The sequence below is a fragment of the Eleutherodactylus coqui genome, chromosome 8 (genome assembly GCF_035609145.1).
Source record: "Eleutherodactylus coqui strain aEleCoq1 chromosome 8, aEleCoq1.hap1, whole genome shotgun sequence".
NCBI classification, from domain to species: domain Eukaryota; kingdom Metazoa; phylum Chordata; class Amphibia; order Anura; family Eleutherodactylidae; genus Eleutherodactylus; species Eleutherodactylus coqui.
The window spans coordinates 81,811,606-81,836,925 of NC_089844.1; the positions used below are offsets into that span (position 1 = coordinate 81,811,606).

A 25,320-nucleotide genomic window follows, 5' to 3' on the forward strand; every position below is an offset into this window, starting at 1 on the left:
CTTGCTGTTCCATCCGGGGAGGCAGCTGTCCGGCTCTTCATCATGTTGTGCCGATGTACAACCACCCAAGGTAACTTTATTCTTTGTTCTTCTTGCTACCCTGCAGTTCAGCCCCTCTGCACTATGGAGCGGTATTTGTTCTTCTGTTTACAACTCTTGTCCAAAGGCTCCATCAGGGTAATGTGGATGAGCTGCAGTACCAGAAATGGCTCTTGGGCGAGAGGGGCACTGTTTGTGGGGAAAAAAGCAGACCCTTTTTTCAAATGCTGGGCAGCCCCTTTGAATGATATTAACAGGATAACCTTTTTAAAAAGCGCTTTATTTCACAATTCCAATATTTATTGTGTTCGGAAATTTACAACAATTATGTGTAATGTGCAGGAAATTACATATTAGGCTGGGTTCACACGGGACTTAAATTCCGTGGAAATCTTGCGTAATGACTGCACGGAAATACCGCAAGATTTCCGCGGCAGAAATGCAGCTGCAAAACCCGCAGCCTTTTGCCGCGGGTTTTGGAGCAGCACAGCCGCTTGCATTCTGCTGCGGCCATCTCTCCCCATAGAGAGGCTGCTGCGGAAATGGGGAAAGAATTGACATTCCACGTCTTTGAATTCTGCGCAGCATGTCAATTTTAGCACGGCTTGGCCGCAACGGATCAGCCTCAGTGTGTGGACGAGATTTCTGCAAATCTTGTCCACTTTGCTGGCTAATCCCGGCATTAAAGTCGCAGGCGGAATTTCTGTGCAGAAAGTCTTCACGGAAATTTTGAGGCAATTACGACAAATTGTGAACTCACCCTTATGGCTTAAACACATGGGTACACACGCTAATACACTCGCCGCTACGAAGCTGATTTGTGCATGAACCAGTGATCTGTTTTTTGACTATTCAAACTCCAGGCGTTTTTTTTTAAAAAAGCAGAAAGCTAGGTCCTGCCCTATCTCTTCTCGCACGTAGTATTAACGCGCGACAATCCCGCTAGTCAAAACCAAACCATTGAAATCAATGGTTACGTTTCATAACGTTTTGCGGCAGCAAAATCGGACGAAATCACGGCCATCTGCAGAAGCCCTTATAGCGTAAGGTTATGCTCACATCTGCGTTGTGGAGTCCCGTTATAATGGAAGCTGCAACACGGTGCTAGATACTGACTTATAATGGTGGGCTTTGGGTTCACCAAGGTGCTTGCACCATCGCTATGCAACACAATGTATGATGGAGGGTCCAGCCTGCAGTGCAGATATGAGCAGAGCCTGATGGGATTGCAGTGTATAATATAGGTGGTGTAAGACATTCATACATTATAGATCTCATACTTCAAGGCTAGAAAGCGAGGCACATTCTGCAGGGTGGTTGACCTCACAGCAGGATATTTGTAGCTACTATCACAACGGACATCAGCACGACTCCGCGGCCAGCTACAGGATATAAGTGTTGGGGTTCATGTCAACTCTGGCAGTAATATCCATATCCACATGATATCAGGAAGAACAAGTCTATAGATAAGTGTGAAGATATTTTGTCAGTTATATTATATGTTCTCTTGGTATCTCCCATTGCATTGTTTTTAATTAGGTGCAAATGAGTCTAAAGCCGGGCTCACATGACTGTTTCGTAATACGCAGCGTAAAATTTGCAGTGTTCTACCAGTATGTGTGCATTTTTGCACGCGTATGCTTGTGTATGTACTGCATATATTACACATGCAATAACAAATGCAAGCAGGGAATAATGTCAGAAGTTGTCCAAACTCCTGGAAACACCTTTCTAGCACTCACATGACTGCACGGGCAGAGTGCTACCGTGGACAGCGGCGCAGCACTGAGCAGACAGGCGAGACGCCATTCGCTGTCGTATCCTTTTTACCAGTGCAGATTCTGCGCTGGTAAAAAAGCACTATGTGAGAGCGCTTCCATAGATTCCTATTGGTTGCTATAGAAGCGTGGTTTACCAGCTGTTGTAACAGCGTGTAAACCACGCTCATCTAAGGGTGAAACTACACTGCCATAGGCGCAACTACACTCAGCAGTACGGAGTGTAGCTGTGCCTGAACGAGGGAGATTTTCTCTCCCTTGACGGCAGTTCAAACTCTGCACCAGAGCGCAGGAGTTTGAAAAAAGAGGTGGAAAGATAGCAGCTGCCCGATCTTCCCTGCATGATGTATTTTCTACATACGGGGAAAATAGGGCATGTACTATATTTCCTCAGCTGTACAAATCATAGCCAAGAAATTCCCTCAGTGAAAACGAAACCACTGAACTCCTATTGAGATCAGTGGTTTTATTTTGTCCCGTAATACGGCCATGATTATCACGGGTATATAAGGAGACAAAACCACGCTCATCTGAATCCGATCCAGAGCAATCAAAGCATATTGTAATGTAATGCATATGGCCAGGAGTAAGGGTGCTTTCTCACATTCTCATGTTGCTGAAAAATCTGCTTTGGACAAATTTGCACCAAAATCTACATGTTTTACATGCAGATTTTGATCCACAATTGCATCAGAATTGAAGCAAATTCTCTAATGGTGAAATACGCAGCAATCATGTGTCAAATTTACGTCCAAATCTGCGAGGGTTCTTTTATACAGGCCAACCATAGGACAAAAAAATCGCTCAAATGAGCGACTTTAAGCAATACTTGTCCTGTGTAAATGTGGGACCCAACAGAAATCACTCACTAGTCACTTTGTTCCGGCATAAGAGCAAACAGGCAGTCATTCATCTTTGAACAACTGCCTGTTTACAGAGAATGGAGGGCGGAAGAGGTCTCTGGAGCTCTCCTTCTCCATTCACTGAATGTGTGAAAGCACAGGAGCGATAGTCATTAGGAGGACTTCTCTGCCGACAGGCATTCCGTGTAAAAGTATCCTGAGGGTGCATTTACACGTAGGAGGAATTGTTGCGGATTTTCCACTGCAGAAAATATGCACCAAAATTTGCATCAATGCTACATTGAAACCACGTCATGATGCAAAGCTTACGGACCCCATTATATTGATAGGGGATCGTCAGATGCCATTTTGTTTCCGTCATAGACTGGATTACCTTCTCAGCTGGCATTTCATGTGCCTGTTCCCATGATTCACGGCCCTCTCGATCGTTCCTATGTAACAGCACAGGAGCCATCATCGCTGAGATGACCTGTTGGGCATCTGCGCTCGACAGGTTCTCCTATGTAAAAACACCCTAAGGGCTCCTGCCCACTTATGATTTTTTAACGCTGTGATATCGCTGCGTTTTTTTTTTACGCAAATGTCAATGGGACTCTCTAATGTTTGCCTTGCGATTTTTGTGCGATGCATTTTTAACATTAGAATGTCCCATTGACATTTGCGTTAAAAAACGCAGCGATATCGCAGCATTAAGAAAGCGCATGTAGGCAGGGGCCCTGAGTATGAAACATACCTGTTCTTTCACCTGGGAGCCCCATAACATAGTTTATAGGGGGTCAAAGGTAATGCCAGTGTGTGTCCCTTTAATTGCATATGTGCTGAATGTGTTTGCAAACTAACATATACCTTTTTGGCGGGGAGTGGGGTAGAGTGGGGTAAAGGGGTTTATTTTTTTGCAGCCTGAGCCTGCAACATAGTGATGGGCCAACCTTTCAGTTGTAGAGAGGTCCTAAGCAATATCCCAATATCCCATGGCTAGTTACTAGTCATTTCTTTTCAGCTCCACCAAAAATAGTTCCTGGTTAATTATTTACCAATGGTGTAATCATTGCATTTTAGTGACTACCCAACAACTTTTCAGGGAGGTGTGCACTTGCTCGATATGTGCCTCCCAACGACTGCTGATTATCTCCTGCCTTTTTCGAACTTACCCCCCATTTAGCATAAATATATGTGAGTGATCCTCGATTGAACAGTCCCTTTGGCCTTTGAAAAAACTTTCGCTGTTACAGTCTGTGGCTGGTTTTGGTCTTTGAAAATATATCCACTGCTGTGAGTTTCTTGCTGGTTTGTCCTTCGATGGAACATTCAGCATGGCGGCCTCTCGCAGCAGCAACTATTCATGTACATTTTTATGTATGTTCATTGGATTCGACAAGCCAATGAGCATTTGTTGGCGAGGGTTGAAATTTCAAATACACGCCCCAAGGAACTTTACGCCTCTTTGTGTAAAAGCACGCAAACAGTAGTCATTCATAGCCTTTAGCGACTAGTTCGAGAGACTATACAGATAGTTGTCCGATGTAAAGCCACCCTAAAGGATTATAGCAGTTAGGGTTTCAGCAGACTAACAGGATGAGTAGAGATGAGAGAGCATGCTCGGATAAGGCAGTTATTCGAGCGAGCATCGCTCTTCTGGAGTAACTGCATTCTCGTCCGAGCATTCTCAAGTGGGGGGGGGGGGCGGGGGGGGAGAGATCTCTCTCACTCTCCGCCCGCCGATCCTCTCGAGCCTGTTCGGACGAGAATGCAGTTACTCCAGAAGAGTGATGCTCGCTCTAGTAACTGCCTTATCTGAGCGTGCTCGCTCATTTCTACTTATGAGGCATTTATTTACTGCTTGTGCCTGAGCATATTTGTGCAGGCACAGCTTGTTCACATGGGCGGAGGAATCACCCCGCCATGATTTACAAGGCTAATTTGCCTAACAATGTCCCTGTGATTCTGATGGGCGTGTTTGCTCACCTCCCATAAACCTCTACGGAGGACTTTGGTCCACAAAACACAGAAAGACAGGTTAGGTCTAGAGATGAGCGAGCATATTCGCTAAGGGTAATTACTCGAGTGAGCATTGTCTTTAGCTAGTACCTGCCCGCTCAGAAGAAAAGATTCGGGTGCCGGCGGGGGGTGGGGAGTGGCGGGGGAGAGCGGGGGGGAATGGAGGGGAGATCTCTCTCTCCCTCTCTCCCCCCCACCCCCCTGCTCACTCCCACAACTCACTGCTCACCAGCGCCGGCACCCGAATCTTTTCTTCCGAGCAGGCAGGTACTCGCTAAGGACAATGCTCGCTCGAGTAATTGCCCCTAGCGAGTATGCTTCCTCATCTCTAGTTAGGTCCTATTTTTTTGCTCCTGCTAAAACAATGGGCTCTTAAAAAAAATGTGAGAATGAACCCATTAAAATCAATGGGTCCTATTCTCTGCGTTATGCGGTATTTTATATTCGTCTATCGCAGCCCTTAGGAATCGTATTTGTAACAACACACGATATTGTAGGAACCTGCAGAGCATTTGTCCTGTTCTTATTTTCCTCTTCGGAGATGAACAGTCAGATAATGTGCTGTGGCCGCCAGCGATTTCTCTGCCTGTCATTGTAACCCCTTTAATCATTGGCAAGATAATTCCAAGGTAATTAAAATAAAATAATATTTTCCAGTCATCTATGCAGTTAATGGCACTGGACACCGATGACAGTCCGTTTGTTAGAAACTAAGGATGTCATTGATTCAAGGTCACACAGCGCCTCGTGACTCAGTCCTGTTACTAATTGCGGGTATATTAATAGGATGCAGTTTTTACAGGAAAGTGACTCTATGCTGTACGGAGGTTGTAGGTTCCCAATAAAATACTAATAGACTCGTGTTTGTAATGTTACAGTCATTTTTGCAATTGTTTGGCAAAAAAAAAGGTGTGGCATGCTATATTTTATTTCATGAGTAGCGGCACCATAGGGAAAAAGCAAACAAAAAAATTGCCAGTGCATGTGGTAGGCAATGCAGCTGCTTAAATAGAAGCCAGTTCGAATTTAATAACTTTTTATTTGAGATTGCAGATTAGCTACGTTCAGTTGCTTGATGCATGATGCAACAAAAAAATGCAGCATTCAAGTGACCCTAAAAAGTTTCTGTAGTAACTTTTTGTTTTTATTTTCTAGGGTGCAAACCTAGAAAATGATATGAGGAAAAGAAGATTAAGTTCATATCATGTTTCCATGGACTTGTTGGAAGATCCCATATTGAGACAACGAGCTATGAGCATAGCCAGCAACCTCACCAACACAATGGAAGGTACTCTTTACATGAATATACTACTTGTTCTTTATATTTACGTGTATGGTGACTATATTCGCATTGTGTACATCTGAGATAAAATTATAGCTTTCTTTCCAGAAATAGTGCCACTCTTCTTTATGGGCTGTGTGGGGTATTGCAGCTATGGCCTGTTCACTTGAATGATTTATCTATCCAGCCTCCGTACATCATTTCTGTATGGAAGCAAAATTAATGCCAGCAGACACAAGACTTGTTATCTGTTTCTTCGGAGCTTGGACAAACAGACATGTCCACCTTTTACCTCGGCTTGAATTTCGTTAAGGACCCCAACTCCTCACAGTGCAAAATGATACATTCTTGTGCCATCCAGTAAAAAAACGTAAAAGCAAAAAAGTCCCATTTAAAGAGTAACTGCACATGTCAAAGGTTTTGATCAGGTTGCCTCTGGGTGCTGAGGCCCCCCGCTGATCGCCGAAATTAAGGTGCTGCAACTCTCACTCAAGTGCTATGCCCCTTCAGCTTTTTTTGTTGCTTGCCGGATCCTCTCTGCAGCTGAAGACGAATGTATAGACTTCTATGGACATCGATGTGTCCATCTTCAGCTTCTGAGAGGAGCTGACAGACAACAGTTCTCGGTTGAGCACTGCATCCCCTTCATCTTAGTCATACACGTGCCCATCCTGCTATTGACTAGCGTGTGTCTCCAGCAATACTGAAGAAGATGCATTGCGTTGCTTCGAAAAGCAAATAAAAGCTGACAAATTTTCATGTCTATTAAAGAATTGCACCTTATTCCCTGCCTTTTGGCCCATACCATTAGGTTCCACATACGTCTACCCCACGGGTTAATAGTTTCCTGGGTTGGCTGCATCGGCCCCCCAATACATACGTCTCTCTCTTGCTACTTCACCATCAAGATACCTAATTAGGACAAGGACCCACTCACCACCATGGCACCTGACCTCCTCTGAGGTAGCTCTACTCCTTTTTCTACACCATATCATCTCCCCTGTCTTTAAGTGAGCAACAGGGGGCCCAGCACCCAGACTGGCACAGATCTAAACCTTTGTCTTACATGTCAAAAGTTTTTAAAAAGTGCAGTTACTCTTTAAATTCATTAACTTCCAGGTTCCAACTTTGCAATTTTTTTTCTTTAATATGGGAGACTATGGTGATGCATTGCAAACGGAGACGTTCTTGGGATGTACAATGCTGTGCAAAAGTTTTAGGCAGGGGTGGATTAAATGCTACAAAGTAAAAATGCTTTTGCAAATAGAAGTGTTAATAGTTTTTTGGTCAGTTAAGAAAATGCAAAGTGAATGAACAAAAGAGAAATGTAAGTCAACTAAATACTTGGTGTGAGCACCCTATGTCTTTAAAACAACATAAATTCTTCTAGGTACACTTGCACACCATTTTTGAAGGGACGCAGCAAGAAGGTTGTTCCAAACATCTTGGAGAACCAACCACAGATCTTCTGTGGATGTAGACTTGCTCAAATCCTTCTGTCTCTTCATGTAATCCCAGACTGACTGGATGATGATGAGATCAGGGCTCTGTGGGGCCGTATCATCACTTCCAGGACTCCTTGTTCTTCTTTACTCTGAAGATAGTAATGACATTGGCTGGATTTTTTAAGTTGTTGTTCTGCTGCAGAATAAATCTGGATCAATTAGACTTCTATTTTTGAAAAGCATTCTTACTTTACGGCATTTTTCCACACCTGCCTAAAACTTTTACACAGCTTTTACACTTTATATGCAATTTTTCTTCATCTTGTGTCACATATCTCGAGATATGAGGAGTTAAGGGCCAGAATAGTTAAGGAGGACACATCAGTACATCAACAAGTGGAGCTTCTTGATCACTACTTTAGGGTGCTTTCACACGCCAGTTTTTATGTTCAGTTTTTTGTCAGCCAAAACCAGGAGTGGGTCCAAAATATGGAAGACGTGCAGATCTTTCCATTATATTTTCTCTCCACTCCTGGTTTTGGCTCACAAAAAACTGAACATAATAACTGATGTGTGAAAGCCCCCCTAGAAATATAGCGAGCACGGTGGGATTATTATAGAATGACCAAATGCATCCAGCTGCTCTTCAAGCTATTCTGGTTGATACCATGAGTTTACATAGTTCTGTACTAATTTGGAGCAGGCGCCAATGTTGCAGTGCATTCAATACACGCAACACACAACAAAAGTAACTCTCATAGCCTTCACTGTATGAAGAAGTAAAGGCAACATTGTAGTATAGAAGTAAAATCAATAGCTTAGGAAATAAGGAAAGGAAGTTCTTCCTGAGGACTCATTCACATGGGCGCATCCGAGCGCCGTTACTGCATGAAGAAGACAGCTGCACTGCAGGTGCGGACGACTCTCCGGAGCCGGTCATGTGTTCTTTCTTCCGGCGGTGCGGAGAATCGTCCGCACCTGCAGTGCAGCTGTCTTCTTCATGCAGTAACACGGGCGCCGATGCGCCCGTGTGACTGAGCCCTGAAAGTCACAGGACTGTCAACAGTTGGCCTCTTATGAAATGAACATTCTGCAATGTAGAAAGCCAGAAAAGTTCTGTGCCACATATGCTAATGGATCTGCTAAATAGTCAAGGGGAACCTGGTCACAGTTGTCATGCATTGTTTATTAGTAAGGTTGCATGAAGTGATCTGCTTGTAATGACCAATATAAGGCACATACTAGGATGAGGGACTTCTTGGACTTTGCGACTCTTTGAGTCATTAAGAAAACTGGTGGCAATTCTGCTCTGCTTTTGATATTTACAAACGCTTCATAACTCATTGAGGGAGTTGTCTGGAAAACGACGCCTCTCATGTCCATTGGTTATGTCTAGTATTGCAGCATTCACTTGAATAGGGGCTGAGCTGCAATACCAGGCACAGCCGATGAACAACATTGGCACGTTTCCTGGAGAAAGGTTGGCAATTAAGACATGTATTAGTTATCCATATGATGGGTGATAAATGTATGATCACTGGGGATCTAACAGTTAGGACCCCCTCAATCTTGAATTTCACTGCAAATGTCCAATGTGAATTGAGCAATGGTGCTCATGCGTGAGGAAGGGAGTATAGAGAGATCGATTCTCTTAGTTTTCTGCTACAGTATGTGGCCTCTGCAGCCAACTTACCCCTTTTGATGACTGCGGCTCACACCCAGGTCCCCCCAGCAGCAGAACTCTGCTCCCAGCGTGCACTAACTTGCTGAAAGCAAGCCAGAGGGTGCACGCGAACTCCCAGCCCTGCTGTTAAAGGGCCAGTGCGCTTCACTGTTAAGTGTTCCACTACCAATAGTCTGTGAGCCTTGGCTATATCAGTCCCCCCCCCTCCCCCTCCTTCCCTATAGTGGGTGCCTGAGTATTGTGGTCATTTTGGTCACACTCATGGTGCTACTTAATTTGTTATGACATTGGCTATCCTGGACTACTTTCCCATCTCCACTCATGACCCTGGCTAGTTACACTGACCACACTTCTGTCTGCGGCCTATCCTGACCTCTGGCCTGCTTTACCATGTTGAACCCGTTTTTAGTGACCCAACCTCTGGCTTGTTCTTTGTGCTGAGGTGTTACCATGCTGCGATTGCTGATGCTCCCGGGGCGGTGGGGTGTGGGGTCCGGCGGTCAGGGCGCGTCCCCCCAGCCTGTGGTCCGGCTGCCGGGGGCGCGGGTGCCTGGCCGGTGTGCGTGGCGTGGTGCTGGCGGTGCGCGGCACCTGTGAGTGCAGCTGCCGTGCACGAGCTCCCTTTTATTATGTCCTGTTGGGAGTTGGCCGTCACCCTTTCTCCGCCCCTGTGTGGAGGCTTTTGTTTAAAGGTCGGGCAGAGACTGGCAATCACTGCCAGTTATTGGTTTCCCTCAGTGTGCTAGCTAGTCTGCCTCAGTTGGTCTCCTGCTTCTGTCATTTTGTCTGCTATACTTTGCTATTATCCACCAGGTTTTTCCATCTGCCTCAGTTCTGCTTAGTATTGTTTGTGTTGGTTATTTACATCTGCCTTTTCTGTCGGTATTCTATCCTTTCCATCCAGGTACACCAGCGTCCCTTTTTCGGTCCCTAGTGAGAGTAGGGACCGCCGCCCAGTTGCCTGCCTGGGGTTAGCCAGGAGTGGAGGCAAGTAGGCAGAGACAGGGGTTGTGGGTGAGATCTAGGGCACCCGGGCTGGCGTATCAAGGGTAGTATACCGTAACATGAAGTTTGCCGTCCGGACTGTCTGACTATGCTCATGTTCACACCCTCAGCGTAAAGTAGTGCCAGTCAATACATTACTGGGACCATTTCCTAAGTAATAGCCTGGGGACCTCACAGCGAAGCTCCCATCTCGATTGGTAGGGTTTAAGGGTGAAAATTGGGGTACCTCAGTTGTCGTCCCCGGATTTGTCCATAAGCCAAAGCAGTCTGTGGCTCAATGGATCTGTTCCAGAGAAGTGAGTGGACCAGTGGTCACAAATTGGGATTCAGAGTGCGTCACTCTCGGGATTGGTTGTTGTCCCAGCAGCACACTAGCGATCAGACATTTATCACCTATCCACAGTTGTTAACAAACATGACTGGTGCATCATGATAACTTGATTTACATCATTGTCATAATCCATTCAATGTGAAGTTAACATTTACTACATCTGTAAATGTCTTTTTCCACTGTACGGTACCAAACACTTGACCTTCTCATGAATTATAGGCATTCTTTTCAATCATAGAAGTAGTAGGTTGCACTTTTACTTTTCAAGTTTTCTGAACTATAGTGCTTAAAAACTGTATAAATTCTCTTTAATGAGTCCTAAAAAAAATCTAACCATCTCCGCTAATAATACAGCATGGGACGAGGAGCTTTAAATACAATTTTCTATATGGTAGAGGACTCTCATAGGACTCATAGGAGTTAATTCCTTGGAGTATTTTTTACACAACTCCTGTTCTATTCATGAAATGTGTTACTCTGCCATCTATATGTTACCTTTTTATTTCCTTTTGTAGGAGAAATCGCCTCTCTTCTTTTTTTTACTGGTTTTTAATTTCTGCTTTGTCTGTCTGGAATATCCGCTGACGGAAGCTTATTGTCATTCACATTGACTTACACAATGTAGACATGGAGAAGCTAGGTTTTGAACGCTCTAGGCAAATTATAGTGCTGGCCCTACAAAACTCTGTCACTTTCTGTATACGGCTGTAATTTTAGAATGAGCGATGTCTTTGATGTTAGTAGTATTCAGAGAAACGTATTTTTTTCAACATTCTGTCCATTAAACATCGATGGATTTTCCAAACACGCAGTCGTGGAATCTGTCAAACACGTCCCTACTGAAATGGCTGCATTTTCTACTGCATGTAGTTTTAGGACTTTCTAAGAACTAGAGTGTTCTTTAGTTTCATTCTGTAGTTTTATGGCTGGCAGACATTGGCTAAGCTGGCCATGGAAGCTTATAGGGAACCCGTCAGTATGTTTGGGACCACTAAACCACCAACATGCAGTTATGCAGCTGGGGTTTGGCTTTCTAAAGATGCTCCTGTGAAAATTGTCAGTTTCTGCATTATCTAGGAAAAGTAAGTTATAACTTACAGGAGAGGGGTCCTGGACTCATCCCCAGCGCCATTGGGTGCAGCCAAGTACAGTACACCTCGCTGCACCATGCATGTGTTTGGAATGCCACAGTAATCATGGTTCAATGCTTTTATTGATGTCAATGGGGCCTCACAGACTTGCTCTTGAATGCGGAATTTTCTAACGATGTGATTTTCGAGTGCTTTCTGCTCTATGTTGCAGCGTTTTCATGTTTTTAATGCACCTCATCACCTGTCACAATGATGGGGTGTGTTAAAAAGTACTGTCAAATGCAATAACCTGCGTTCGAAAGCAGCGGTAAAAATCACGGTGAGAGTGGGCTTAGACTGTCTAGTCTAAGTTCATACTTTCTATTAGTTGGTTTAGCTGTGTCATGTTTTGCTTCAAAATGTTATCACTTTTTTGGTTCACAAGGTCACATTTAGGACAACCCCTTCCTTCAAACCCCTTTTTTGAATGCAGCAGAAAAAAAAGTGTCCAAAAGACATCTTAAATGTGCTGCAAGACATATAATAGTTTTCTGGTGCAATTTGTACCAGAAATCTAGCAAATTTCCAATAGCAAATGTGCCCCTAATACCTCTTTCCAGTAAGTTATTACTTCTTTTTCTAGCTAAACAGGCAGTCTTCACAGGAGCATCTCTAGAAAGTTAAACCCCAGCTATACAAGATATAATGGCATTCTGGTACTTTAGTGGCCCTGAAGGAACTGAGAAGTTCCCTTTTAAGTAAACCTGCCACCAGGTTCATGCTTCCTAAACCAAGGGCAGAATGAACCCAGGGCAGATATGCCCATTTGATCCATGTGTGTTGTATTCTGAAACTCTGCTGCGTTTCAGAAAAACTATACTTAGGAGTTTGACTCGAAGCTCAGCTCTCAGAGCTCTCGAGTCAAAGAGGTTGGCCACACTGGGCTGTCCCTATCAACGGCATTAAGAGTGATACCTTCTTTCCCTGCTTGTGTGTAGGAGGAGACCTGTTAGTCTTCATGCTATGGTGCTGTGGGCAGGAAGAGGTAGGCACTGTCCACCTCTTTGTCTCGGAGCTCCATTCCAGCTGAACTCTAAGTCAAACGCCTAAGTATGTATTCCCGGAAATGCAATGGTGTTGCAGAATAAAGTGTACATTGACCAAATGAGTATATCTCTCCCGGGTTCATGCTTCCCGTGGTTTGGGCAGCATTAACTTGATGACAGGATCATTTTAATTATCTCAATAGCTTCCAAACATTGAAAACTGCTTCTATCAACAAGTACGTTTATGTAACATGTTTAAAACTGTTCTCGTTTTCTGGTCAGTATCTCAACTTTTTTATCTGCAAAGAACTTCCTTTGAAGCTCAAAAATGTTCAGTTTTCCTGATGTTTACTGTGATATGAATAAGTTTTCATAGAAGTTCATCATTATATATCCTATTTAAATGGGTTGTCCCAGCTCCTCAACCCCAGTCATTACGTCCTCTTAAGCCATATGAAAGTCGTAAAATGGTCTCCCACTAGAGACCCCTCTCTATTAACAAGTGGAGAAAGCCACTCCAAAGAGCAGTGCCAACCCCTGTTCTATTCAATGTAACCATGTATTATAAGGTGGTTCATTTATTTTACTAGACATTATGTAATATTAAAGGGTTGTCAGGTTAGGTCTCTGTTGACAGCGGAAGTCATGTGATACCACCTGCCAATCATAGTTTGCAGCATCACCATTCACAACTCCTAGCAACAGGATGTAAGTGGTAATGCCATGAGAACGGGCAATGGTGCTGCGGCCCCTGATTGGCTGGCAATGGTCACCTGACTACCACTGTCAACAGAGAGAGTTCCTGTGAATTGTGGGGCTGCAGAGCTGGGTCGCCAGTGCTGAGGACAGGTAGGCATTATTTATTTTGTTGTTTTAACTCATTTGACTCAGTATTTTAAAAGTTTATATTAACCAGAGAACACCTTTAATAGGTTTGGTGACTTAATTTTGAGCAGCGTTTTCCAGTTGTGACAACCCGTTTATTGAGTAAAGCCCAACAATTAAATGTTGGAATGAGCTACTTATCATGGCAGAGGCATAACGTTTATAATACCGATGTCTTCTTATGTCGTTCAGTGGCCTTTAGGCACCCTCAGGCAAAAATGTCCAGGTGTGTCTGCTAAATCTGCATTCCCTATAGCTAAGTGGAGTTTATCTTTGTATCTGTGCCTTAATGTAGTGGGCAATGAATCTTTCTTTGCCATTTCTAGACACGTTTGAACCACTTCCTTTTTCTACATCGGGCTGTTTTATAAGTGTATTATGTAACTTTTTTGTTTTTCACTATTTTTATGCATTCTGCAGAGTTGGAAGAATCCAGACAAAAGTGCCCACCCTGTTGGAACAAATTTGCCAACACATACTTGATATGGGACTGTTCTGACAATTGGCTGAAAATAAAGCATGTAGTCAATTTAATAGTCATGGACCCGTTTGTTGACCTCGCAATTACAATCTGCATTGTTTTAAACACACTATTTATGGCAATGGAACATTATCCCATAACTGAGGAATTTAATGATGTTCTTTATGTTGGAAATCTGGTAAGTTCTCCTTTTAACTAACATTACCTGGTAACGTTTTCTGTGTGATTTTCCATTCTCTAGATAAGTGTAATGTAACCACTCAGATGTACTATAGGTGCGTTTTCTTATGTAAGTCCAATTCTCAGGCTAAGATTGAACCGAGATCAAACCAATCTCGTTATGGGTCAGGATTCAGCCAGAGAAAAGATAGATGTCATCTCCAAGTTGGAAGTGTGAAACTTTATCTTGTTACTAGAAAGGTTGGCATAGAAACAAGACAAGAAATTCGCTGGGGAATTCTCATTTCAAAGAATAGGAAAAGTAATAAAAAGACAAGTGTTTCAGTACTGCATGCTTTAATGAAACCAAAATATGGTAAGAAATGTAAGAAAGACAAACTCTTTGATTGATTTGTCTTTAGAAAAATACATTATTTTAATCAGGTTTTTATTACAAATGTCTTTTTTTACATATTAGGTGGTGTTTTTGTATTAGTTTTGTGACTACTAAAAATCTTAAAGGGCCACTCCAGCCATTTTTTTTCATTCATTATGTAACTAGTCCCCCAGTATATATAGTATTAACTTTGTTTAGTTATTCCTGTCTATATGAAATTTTCCGGAGCCCTTCTCCTCAGGTGGGTCATATGATCTCATTCTAACTACCTGAGAATTACTTGGCTTTATGTTCTCTCAAAAAGTCAATTTTATGATATTACATAGACTCTAGCAGACAAGCTCTTCATGGGGGAAGGGGGGGGGGGCAGAAACTCTGATCACTGTTGCTGCTGATGATTAGAGGCTGTTGTCATAATTATATAATGAAGGAGATCACAGCTAAGTGCATACCTATGGTCTCTATTTTATTGAGGTGAATATAGAATATAGAAGGTAATGGTAGTGCCCTCCCAGCAGGCAGAGATGGTGCACGCTCTAGCTGGAAATGTGATACTGTGCTGATGCTTCATGGGATGGACGGCACAGAAATGTGAAAGAGAAAGCAGGGAGAAATCTCAACATCAATATAGTGTTTGATAGGTATCAGACGGAAGGCTCCACTTGCATGGAAGTTACTACAACATACATAGGAAATGTCCAGAGTGTGACGAGGGAGAACAGGGATGAAAAAAATGTGTTTTGCTGTGTTTAGTGGCACAGAGTCAGCAAAGTCACTTCATTATCATTAATGGCAGATGAAAATTTAAGATACTGCTAGAGGTTTAGATAAGGCAGAATGGTAAAGGTGCCCATGCACCTGCGATTACTATCAGATGAATGATCGTTCATCCGACAGCTGTTGTCACCAGCTTCCACTGGCAAAGGAGCGGTTGATTCAGGGAGTATAGCTATACCCAGACAGCGACAGCAGATTATCTCCCGGGTAACAGAAGGATCGGGTGTTGACATTCAATGTCCCTGATCCTTCTTTCCCCAATATTATCTGTCCGTTTAAAGTTCAACCACCCCCATTCATGTGAGGGAGTCCTGCCGTTATCGGTGGCTTCAGATAAATCAATTCTAATTTCTATGAGGGCCTTAACCCTTTGCAATCCAATTTTGGATTCAGGGTTTCCTAGGGGGTTTTCTCTTTCTGCCATTATACAATGGCGCCTTCTGCTGGCTAGAGCCAGTACTACGGTATGGGACATGCTGGAGAGGCCCCGACAACAGAGCAGCCAGTAATATACAGTAAGAACACCCTGCCGGACGTCTTCCAACATCGGAGCTGTACAGCCTTCAATCAGAATGTCTTCAGACGTCAGACAGTGGATTGGAAAGGGTTAAAGGAGTTCTGCCACACCAAAACCGTTTTTTTCCTTCCTGGTTGTCTTCACAACAGGTATAAAGTTCCTCCCAAGTACCCTTTCCACTTTGTTTCGCTATTCATGCTGTTATAGCTGTATTTTCCGATGTCCACACGCTTTGTTGTGGTCCTTCTTGACATGTAAACTCCAATTTCTGCATTACAATTCTGCATGTGGATTTTAGCAAATTGAGAGGGATACAAAAAACATGTCAGAAACACGTGGATTTTGAGACAGTTTTTAAGAGGCGAATTAATGCAGAAAATTCCACATTGAATTCCCTCATGTAAACATACATTTAAGGTATGTTCACACTTAGCGGAAATGCTGCAGATTGTGACCCGATTTTGACCCAATTTCGACTGCTGAATTTTCCCCTGCTGCAAATTGGCAACATTTCTTCTATGTGTGAATGTACCCTTAAAGGGGTTTTCTGGTCAAAAATATTATTAATGACCTATCATCAGGATAGGTCATCAATAGTTGATCGGCTAGGGTTCGTCGCTCGGGACCTCAAACGATCAGGTGTGTGGGCACAAGCTGTCGGCGCCGCAATAACAGAGGTTGGAGCGGAAGCCTCTGCGCCGTCCTCCCATGTAGTGGCTAGTGCTGGTAACTGCAGGCACGGCTCTCATTAAAATCAATGAGAGCCGTGCCTGCAGTTACAAGCGGGGCCACTACATTGGTCAGCGCGGGGGCTTCTGCGCCGAACTTTGTGTATTTGGAGCGCAAGTCTCTGCACCAACCTCCCATTTAGTGGCCGGCGCTGGTAACTGCAGGCATGGCTCTCATTGATTTCAGTTTCCAGCATTGGCCACTACATGGGAGGTCGGCACTGAGGCTTCTGTTCCGACCTCTGTTATTGCGGCGCTGACACCTTCTGCACGCACAGCTGATTGGTCGGGGTCCCAGGTGGCAGACCCCGGCCGATTAACTATTGATGACCTATCCTGATGATAGGTCATTAATAGTATTTTTGACCGGAAAACTCTTTTAAGGTGTTTTTGAATTTTTATTTCAAAATACAATGTCTCAATAGGTGTCTGTCATGTTGAGAAGCATTGGAAATGATGTATCTGCTGAAGATGAAGGGTGTCACAATCCAAGGGACAGTAATCATATCCCATCATCCAATAGTGTAAATTGGACAGGTTCTACTGACTAGACATTTGTGTTGCCGAGATGGGTTTTATTTGAGAACTGAGAACTGAAAGGAAGCAATGATTTCTGATTGGTCTTCAGCCGAATTGCATTATGAATAGAGATGAGCGAGCATACGCGATAAGGCAAACTACTCGAGCGAGTAGTGCCTTATTCGAGTACCTGCCCGCTCGTCTCTAAAGATTCGGCTGCCGATGCAGGTGAGCGGTGAGTTGCGGCGGTGAGCAGGGGGGAGCGGGGGGGAGAGTGGGAGAGATAGATCTCCCCTCCGTTCCTCCCCGCTCTCCCCCGTTGCTCTCCGCCCCCCACCGGCCCCCGAATCTTTAGAGACGAGCCGGCAGGTACTTGAATAAGGCACTACTCGCTCGAGTAGTTTGCCTTATCGAGTATGCTCGCTCATCTCTAATTATGATCCCAAACAGAGACCATGAAAACAAAAATATAGGGGGCATTGCTTTTTGTTCCTTAATGTTTTTCTTAGATGTAGATACTTTTTGCATTCGTGCACAGTATATTTATAAAGCGATTGCATGCTGTTGTCTAGATTTTGGCTCAGCATAAAGGTTGTGACAATTTAACAAAGTGGATGCAGATTCATTTTTTGCAGAGCAAGGGCAAATAACTGCAAACTGTGTTTCAATTCTCCAATGATCATGAGACAACATACATTGATCTGCTGGTTTAACAGGCTGCCAATGCTGCAGTAGCCGTGGTTTCAGTGCGCTGTTTGCTGGGTGAAGCTCTGACTCTGCAGATTGCACGCTGCTGAGCTGGCACAATTGAAGAAGTGCAGGCGTCTATTATTGAAAGGAGCCACTTGCAGCACATCTAATAAAGGTCTAATTTGCATTGAAATGGGAAGCCTGTACATCACATCTGCTCATTGTGTTGACATGCCAACACTGAAATATGCTGGTCTTCATCAATGGGCTTCAGGCTCATGCATTTGTTATTTGAGAAGGAGCTATGTGCTCAAGGGCTGTTTTAAGGAAACTACATTTTTGTTCAGTCACTGACGTAAATGCTTCTTTTAATCCTTGGGATTGCTCTTTGTCCCCTTTAATTTAGGGTGTATGTAAAATTTGCCAAAATATTAAATGCACATTGCACCCCATTTATTGACCAAGAATTATGTGTTTGCATCCAATACCCTAATGTGCATATGTGCAGGAGCGCCACAGTTGTAGGGGTGGAGGGTGCAGTTGCATCTGGGTCCTAGTGCCTCCTGCAATATAGGAAGGCAATAGTGCACTCAGAGATGTAACTTGATGTTAAGGGCATGAGCACCTCTTTGTGACCATTTGTATTGTTCCAGCGCATCTAAAATAAAAAGAAATAAAGCAACGTTAGAAGTAATCGTGATTGAAAATATTGCAGCAGTGTACAATGTTTTGTATATACTGTTTCAATGCAGGGCTATGTGTCTCCGCGTTTACACACTGTCAAAAGGCCTTTGTGTGGTCTAGGGTTGCCACATTTGTCACGAAAAAATACTGGCCAAGGTAAAAAAGGATGTGGTTAGGAGGCAGGGTTTACCACAGCGTTTGTTTTTAACTCAGTTATTCTAATGACCCCAACTAGTAATTGTGCCACCCTCTGTGGCCCCAAAACTAATTGTGCTTCCAGTAGTGGTCTCAATAATAATAGTGACCCCTTTTGTGATCCCAGTAGCAATAGTGCCCCTTTAGTGGATCCAGAAATAATATTAACCCACTTAGTGGCCCAATTATTAATAGTGTCCTCCCTTAATGACCTCAATAATAACAGTGAACCCTTTAGTGATCCCAGTAGTAATATTAACCCACTTAGTGGCCAAAGTATTAATAATGTCCCCATTAATGACCTCAATAATAATAGTAAGCCCTTTAATGGCTCCAGAATTAATAGTGTCCCCATTAGTGCCCCAAAATTTATAGTGACTCCCTCCCCCCCCCCCCCCTCCTTAGTGTCCACAGTAGTAATTATGGCCTCAGTAATAACAGGACTCCTTCTTTGTGTCCTCCCCACCATGAACCTCCTGCCAGAGAGCAACCACAAACCATCATGCATTTAACTCCCTGCTTAGCTCCAGCCGATAAGCTGTTGCTGTAATCAGAGACTGTGATCTCTGACTTCTTCGCCGGCATCTGCGCTGCAGGAACACAGACAGTGGGAGGCATAGGTCAGAAGTCACAGTAGTGGCGGCCAGACCGGAGCTACAGAGCGAGTTAGATGTATGATGGTGTGGGGTTGCTGCCCAGCCGGAGGTGCTCATGCCTCACAATTTTTAATTAATATGGCCAGTAAAAAATAAATAACAGCATCGGCCTTTTGACTTAATTAGCTGCCAGGTCGGTGACTTAGCAGCCGGGTGGCAATCCTAGTGCAGTCTGACATTGCAGTCATGTGTTTCTTGCCTTCCATTTGGCTCTGTTCTGTTTGCTAACCTACAGGCAGAAGGGAGCAGAGGAAGTAGAGAAACACATGACTGCGGGACCAGATTACCTAGAGACATAGCGCTGCGTACACAAAATGTTAGCGTTGTAGAATTAAACAAAACTTGATCAGGGTAGGCCAGAGTAGCCGTTCTGTAGCCAACACTCTTTAAAACTTGACTCCACACCAATTTACGGATAATTTGGTCACGGCAGCCATTTATTAATTTGCATAGTAACAACATAAATAACATCCTTTTATCAAGAAAATGTAACCCACTGAAAGGGGGGGAAATCCTTGGCGGCACAAAATCTGGTGCTCAAATAACTTAATGATGGAAAGAATGGACCTTGCCCACAACCGTACCAACCAATTCGTGGACACCACTAGCTGCCCTAAGGTGGCTAAAATATAACATAAGGCCGGGAGGCATAACCGCCCCCCCCCCCCTTCATTAGCCAAATCCCATAGCACCAGACATTAAACCAATAACCAGAGGAGGGAATATTAATTGGTGAGGCCATACCCACCAACTTCCCCCCCCCCAAACAATTTAAAACCGGCTCCAAGGACCCCCTACCCGCCAAAGCTGCCATGACAAAATCACAAACAAAAACTTTTTTCTCCTCCAACGTTAACTGTCTCTTACAAGATGGCGCTCCAACTCAAACGCCCCCCCTTTTAACCCCTTCTATGTCATCCACCAATCATCTTCCTCCATATATTTTAACCCCTTCACTACCTGGCCATACGATCATGTGGGGCTTACACTAAAAGGGAGTCCCTGCGGTCATCCACCCCCACCCTCCTATAAATTAACTTTTTTTTTTTTGATACATCAGAATGTATTTAGCAATATTGAAACAGCTAAAAAGTGTACACACTCTCTAAGCATCTATTTTCGTTGTCTTTATGAAATATTTGCCCATTTTTACATGCTCAGATATAATCAGTAATGATACTACATGAATGTACCCTTAAAGGGGTTTTCTGGTCAAAAATATTATTAATGACTAGAGATGAGCGAGCGTACTCGGAAAAGCACTACTTGCTCGAGTAATTTGCTTTATCCGAGTATCGCTGTGCTCGTCCCTGAAGATTCGGGTGCCGCTGCGGCTGACAGGTGAGTCGCAGCGGGGAGCAGGGGAGAGCGGGCGGGAGAGAGGTAGAGAAAGATCTCCCCTCCGTTCCTCCCCACTCTCCCCTGCAGCTCCCCGCTCCATGCCGGCACCCGAATCTTCAGGGACGAGCACAGCGATACTCGGATAAAGCAAATTACTCGAGCGAGTAGTGCTTTTCCGAGTACGCTCGCTCATCTCTATTAATGACCTATCATCAGGATAGGTCATCAATAGTTGATCGGCTAGGGTTCGTCGCTCGGGACCTCAACGATCAGGTGTGTGGGCGCAAGCTGTCAGCGCCGCAATAACAGAGGTTGGAGCCGAAGCCTCTGCGCCGTCCTCCCATGTAGTGGCTAGTGCTGGTAACTGCAGGCACGGCTCTCATTAAAATCAATGAGAGCCGTGCCTGCAGTTACAAGCGGGGCCACTACATTGGTCAGCGCGGGGGCTTCTGCGCCGAACTTTGTGTATTTGGAGCGCAAGTCTCTGCACCAACCTCCCATTTAGTGGCCGGCACTGGTAACTGCAGGCATGGCTCTCATTGATTTCAATGAGAGCCGTGCCTGCAGTTTCCAGCATTGGCCACTACATGGGAGGTCGGCACAGAGGCATTCGTTCCGACCTCTGTTATTGCGGCGCTGACACCTTCTGCACGCACAGCTGATTGGTCGGGGTCCCAGGTGGCAGACCCCGGCCGATTAACTATTGATGACCTAGCCTGATAATAGGTCATCAATAGTATTTTTGACCGGAAAACTCTTTTAAGGTGTTTTTGAATTTTTATTTCAAAATACAATGTCTCAATAGGTGTCTGTCATGTTGAGAAGCATTGGAAATTATGTATCTGCTGAAGATGAAGGGTGTCACAATCCAAGGGACAGTAATCATATCCCATCATCCAATAGTGTAAATTGGACAGGTTCTACTGACTAGACACTAATGATACTACATTACATGTGTAGCACTGGATAAGCTGTTACATAAAATACCGCCCTGTTTATTTCTGCAGCTGGATTGGAATGACAGAGGTCACCTTTACTCATGATAAGTAAAAAGGAATGAAGTGCTTAGGGCTCATTCACTCCAGCATTTTACTTTCTGTTTTGAATGGATCCTTTAAAAAAAAAATTTTGAGATGGAAAACGTAATTTTAACGGAAACCGTAGTCCCCATTTTTTAAACGGATGCAGTTGTTTCCATTTACACCCATTTTTAATGTATCTGTTTTTTTATTCCTTTGTCTTTCTATCCCACTGTGCTTGCTCATTTGAAAATGGATTTGTTAAACGGACATCAAAAACAGAACCAAATAGAAGCTTTTCTGTGCAGTTCTGTCAGCCGTTGACTATAATGTTGTAAAAAAAAAAAACAACAAAAATGGATGTTTTGATTTCATTTTTTTTTTTACGGAAATAATAGCACAGATTGCTGGGTTATTGTTTCTGCAAACAAAATGGAACGGAATTGAACTGAGCATAACTGAAGATCAGAAAATCCCATTGACATCAACGAGACTTAAAATGGAACAGATTTTTTTCTGTTTTACAACTCCTCTGACGTGATGTGAATGAGCCCTTATATGGGTGCAGCTCTTCTGTAAAGCGGATGCTGCGTGCCAGAGGAATGTGAGCAAAGAACAAATTGTTGTACTGCCAGTAAACAATGCTGTTCTAAAATAGTTGATATATTTTTATCTGCATGTGCTGTTAAAGGGAACCTGCCATGTTGTATGGGCTCATAGGACAGGGGTTGCTGAGGGTGGCGGGTGGGGGTTATAGCTGTTAGCTCTAGTGACCAGCACTTGGTCCATGTATCTGACAGATCTCTGCAGTCAGTGCATGTGTACACCCATATAGAACAGTGTATGGGCACGCACTGACTGCAGAGATGACTCAGATGCACGGACCAAGTGCCGGGTTCCAGGTCTTACAGCAAGAGAACAGGGAAACCTATAAGTATAAAAAGAAAAACACTGCCTGTTTCCAGTTTACCTCTTTAGGAGCTGCCAGTAATTGAGCCATCTTTACCATGAAAGAAAGCCCCATTGACAAGGCATATGCCAGGTGGAGAGGTAGAACCAGGGGGTGGGACCCTACTGCAAAGGTTAGATTGGGTTACCACTACTGATGCTGGTTCATATCTTCCCCATTTTGTTCATCTTGGGCCAATTCTCACCCTTATTAGAAAGGAGCCAACTTGGGTTGGGATCACTATCTCCAGAAGCTTCATAGCAACCCCATTAACTGTCCATTTGAACATATAAAGAAAAAACAGTTTTATCAAAATGGAACCCATTGGTGTTGCACATTACACCACTTTATCCAGTATAGGGCATTGGTGTGCCTGTTAACTTCTATTGGAAAATGAAGAATAATGTATCCGTAGCCTTCAAGCAGCAGTTTTTAATATTCATATTTCTTCTGTAACTATACTGATTAATTATGTATTACATTTTAGCAGTCTGAACTTTGATTGCTTTCTAAATGGAACCTACTTAATTTCCATGCCTTGTATTGCACTAGGAGAGGTCACCTCTAGTCATGGCCTGTAAAAAGGCACAAGAGCACTTGTATGGAAGATGCTGTAACATAGTAACATAGTATGTTAGGCTAAATGAAGACAATGTCCATCTTGTTCAGCCTGTATCCACCCTCCCTTGTTGATCCAGAGAAAGGCAAAAAAAAAACAATGAGGCAGAAGCCAATTAGCCCATTTGGGAGAAAAATTTCTTCCCAATGTAGCTTTCTTCCAGCTCTGGAATGGTTGTCCAAAGAGGAATAATCTCAAATGTCCATGGTGAGCATAGACAGCATAGGGTCCCCTGTGCAAGAACAGCATATGGGCTCTTTGTGCGAATAACTTAGAACTGAGTACCCCCTAATGTCTCTCCAACAGTAGTCCTTATGTCAATCTATCAGTAATTGCAAGCCATGAAACTCATTATCCCAAGCCCCTATATTCTGTATACAATAAATGATTACTGCATTAGGAACGCCTACTCAATAACAGGTTGGTCCATCTTCTTTGGGCAAACACAACTTTCAGATGTCAGGGAACAGAGTCAACAAGGTGGTAAACATCCCCCATGCTCAACTTGACCCATGCCTGCTGCAGCAGCTCCATCATTGGGGCATATTTTGTAGATAAGTGGGAGCAGAACTCACAGCCCTTTCCAGTAAATCGCAAATATGTTCATTGGCTTACAGTCCAGTGGGTTTGAGGACCAAGGCGAATTCATTCTTGAGTTCCTCCAGCCACTCCCCAGTGATCTGAGCTCAACGACACAAGGCATTGTCCTGCTGAAAATATGGCACTTTGGTCAGGGATGACTTCCTAAATATATAGGTGCAGATGGTCAGCTAACAGATCGCTTTAGCGTTCACCATTCAAGGATTGTGCTATGATCACCATGCCAGGAAAAACGCTCCCTACACCATGACACTGCAACCACCAACCTGTTGAATCCCAACGGTACACTCATGAGATACAGCTTCATGCGGTTGATGCCAGATGTGGACTGGCCATCCATATGGTTCACTGGGAAATGGGACTTGTCAGACTACCTTCTGTGATGTATCAAAAGTCCATGAACATCTTTCCTGAGCCCATGTGAGGCGTTGTTGGTGATGATGTGGGATCATCAGGGGAACCCTTGTTGATCTTTGACTATCGAACCCCAGTTGGCACAAGGTGCTCCACATGGTCTTTGTGGAAATTTGTCCATCTTTCCTGCTGCTGTACTACTAGGCCAGCTGGCTCACTATGCACGTCGTTGAGGAGATACCATATCTGCCACCCACCATGCCCCCTTGTTATAAACAGCTATGTTTTACTCTGAATGCTGCTTCATTTCAGAGACATCATAGTTTAAAAACAAGACAGGATCAAGAAGAACAGTCAACTGGGAGGCTTAGCTTGATTGACAGGTTTTTTCCTATACTCAAATAGTCAAGTATAGTCAAGCCATATTGGGTCCTCATAGGTTTCAATTTCTGTTCAAATCAGTGTTATATACCAGTTTGCAATGAGTCTGTTATAAAATTAAAGGGAATTGATAAGAAGTGGTTGCATAATCTAAGACTTAAGTGTCCGTTTTTAATGGAAAAGTTTGAAAGATCCGTTAAAAAAAGGACACTTTGATCTGTTTATTTTTGTTATGCTTCGTTTCTCATCAGTTTGTGATAGATCCTTCGATTATATTCTATCTGCCCATCTGTTAAATGGAATAAATCATGGATAGAAACAGAAGCCATGTTGTTTGCATTCTTTTCCCATTGACTGCAATGTAAAAATAAAAAAGTAGTCAACCGTTCTATCATGGTTCTGTTATTTTGAATGGAAGAAATAGTGCTACAGACTGTGGAACCATGACAGAGCGGGCACAAACTGAAACAAACAGAAGACATTTCCTCTCCCACTAAGTCCAAAGAGACTTCTAACAGATCAGTTTATTTCTGTTTTTCTGGTCTGAAGAACGGAAAACAGAATGCTGATGTGAACTGAGTCTTAAATAATTAGTGTAGCTGATGGTGTATGAACAACTTTGGGCACATTCACATCTGCATTGGCGGTTCCATTTGGAGCCTCCGGCACAAATCCGTACGGAGATCCTGGACAACATAGCATAGTATGCAGTGCTATTTTGTTCAGTAGAGTGCCAGAAGGTGGAGAGACCCCTTTCGGCTCTGGCGTATGCCAGATCTGGCATTTTCATGGTACAGCTCCGAGGATGGACTCGAACAACGGTAATCA

At 43.7% G+C, this 25,320-nt stretch overlaps 1 protein-coding gene across 1 annotated transcript in view; it reads left to right on the forward strand.

Moving 5' to 3' along the window:
• Window positions 1–25,320, forward strand: part of LOC136576556 (sodium channel protein type 2 subunit alpha-like) — a 200,256-nt gene that overhangs the window by 93,397 nt on the left and 81,539 nt on the right. Inside the window, exons 13-14 of the mRNA XM_066575925.1 lie at window positions 5,834–5,966; window positions 13,847–14,085. Coding sequence (XP_066432022.1) covers window positions 5,834–5,966; window positions 13,847–14,085 — 372 coding nt within the window. The remainder of the gene's footprint in view (window positions 1–5,833; window positions 5,967–13,846; window positions 14,086–25,320) is intronic.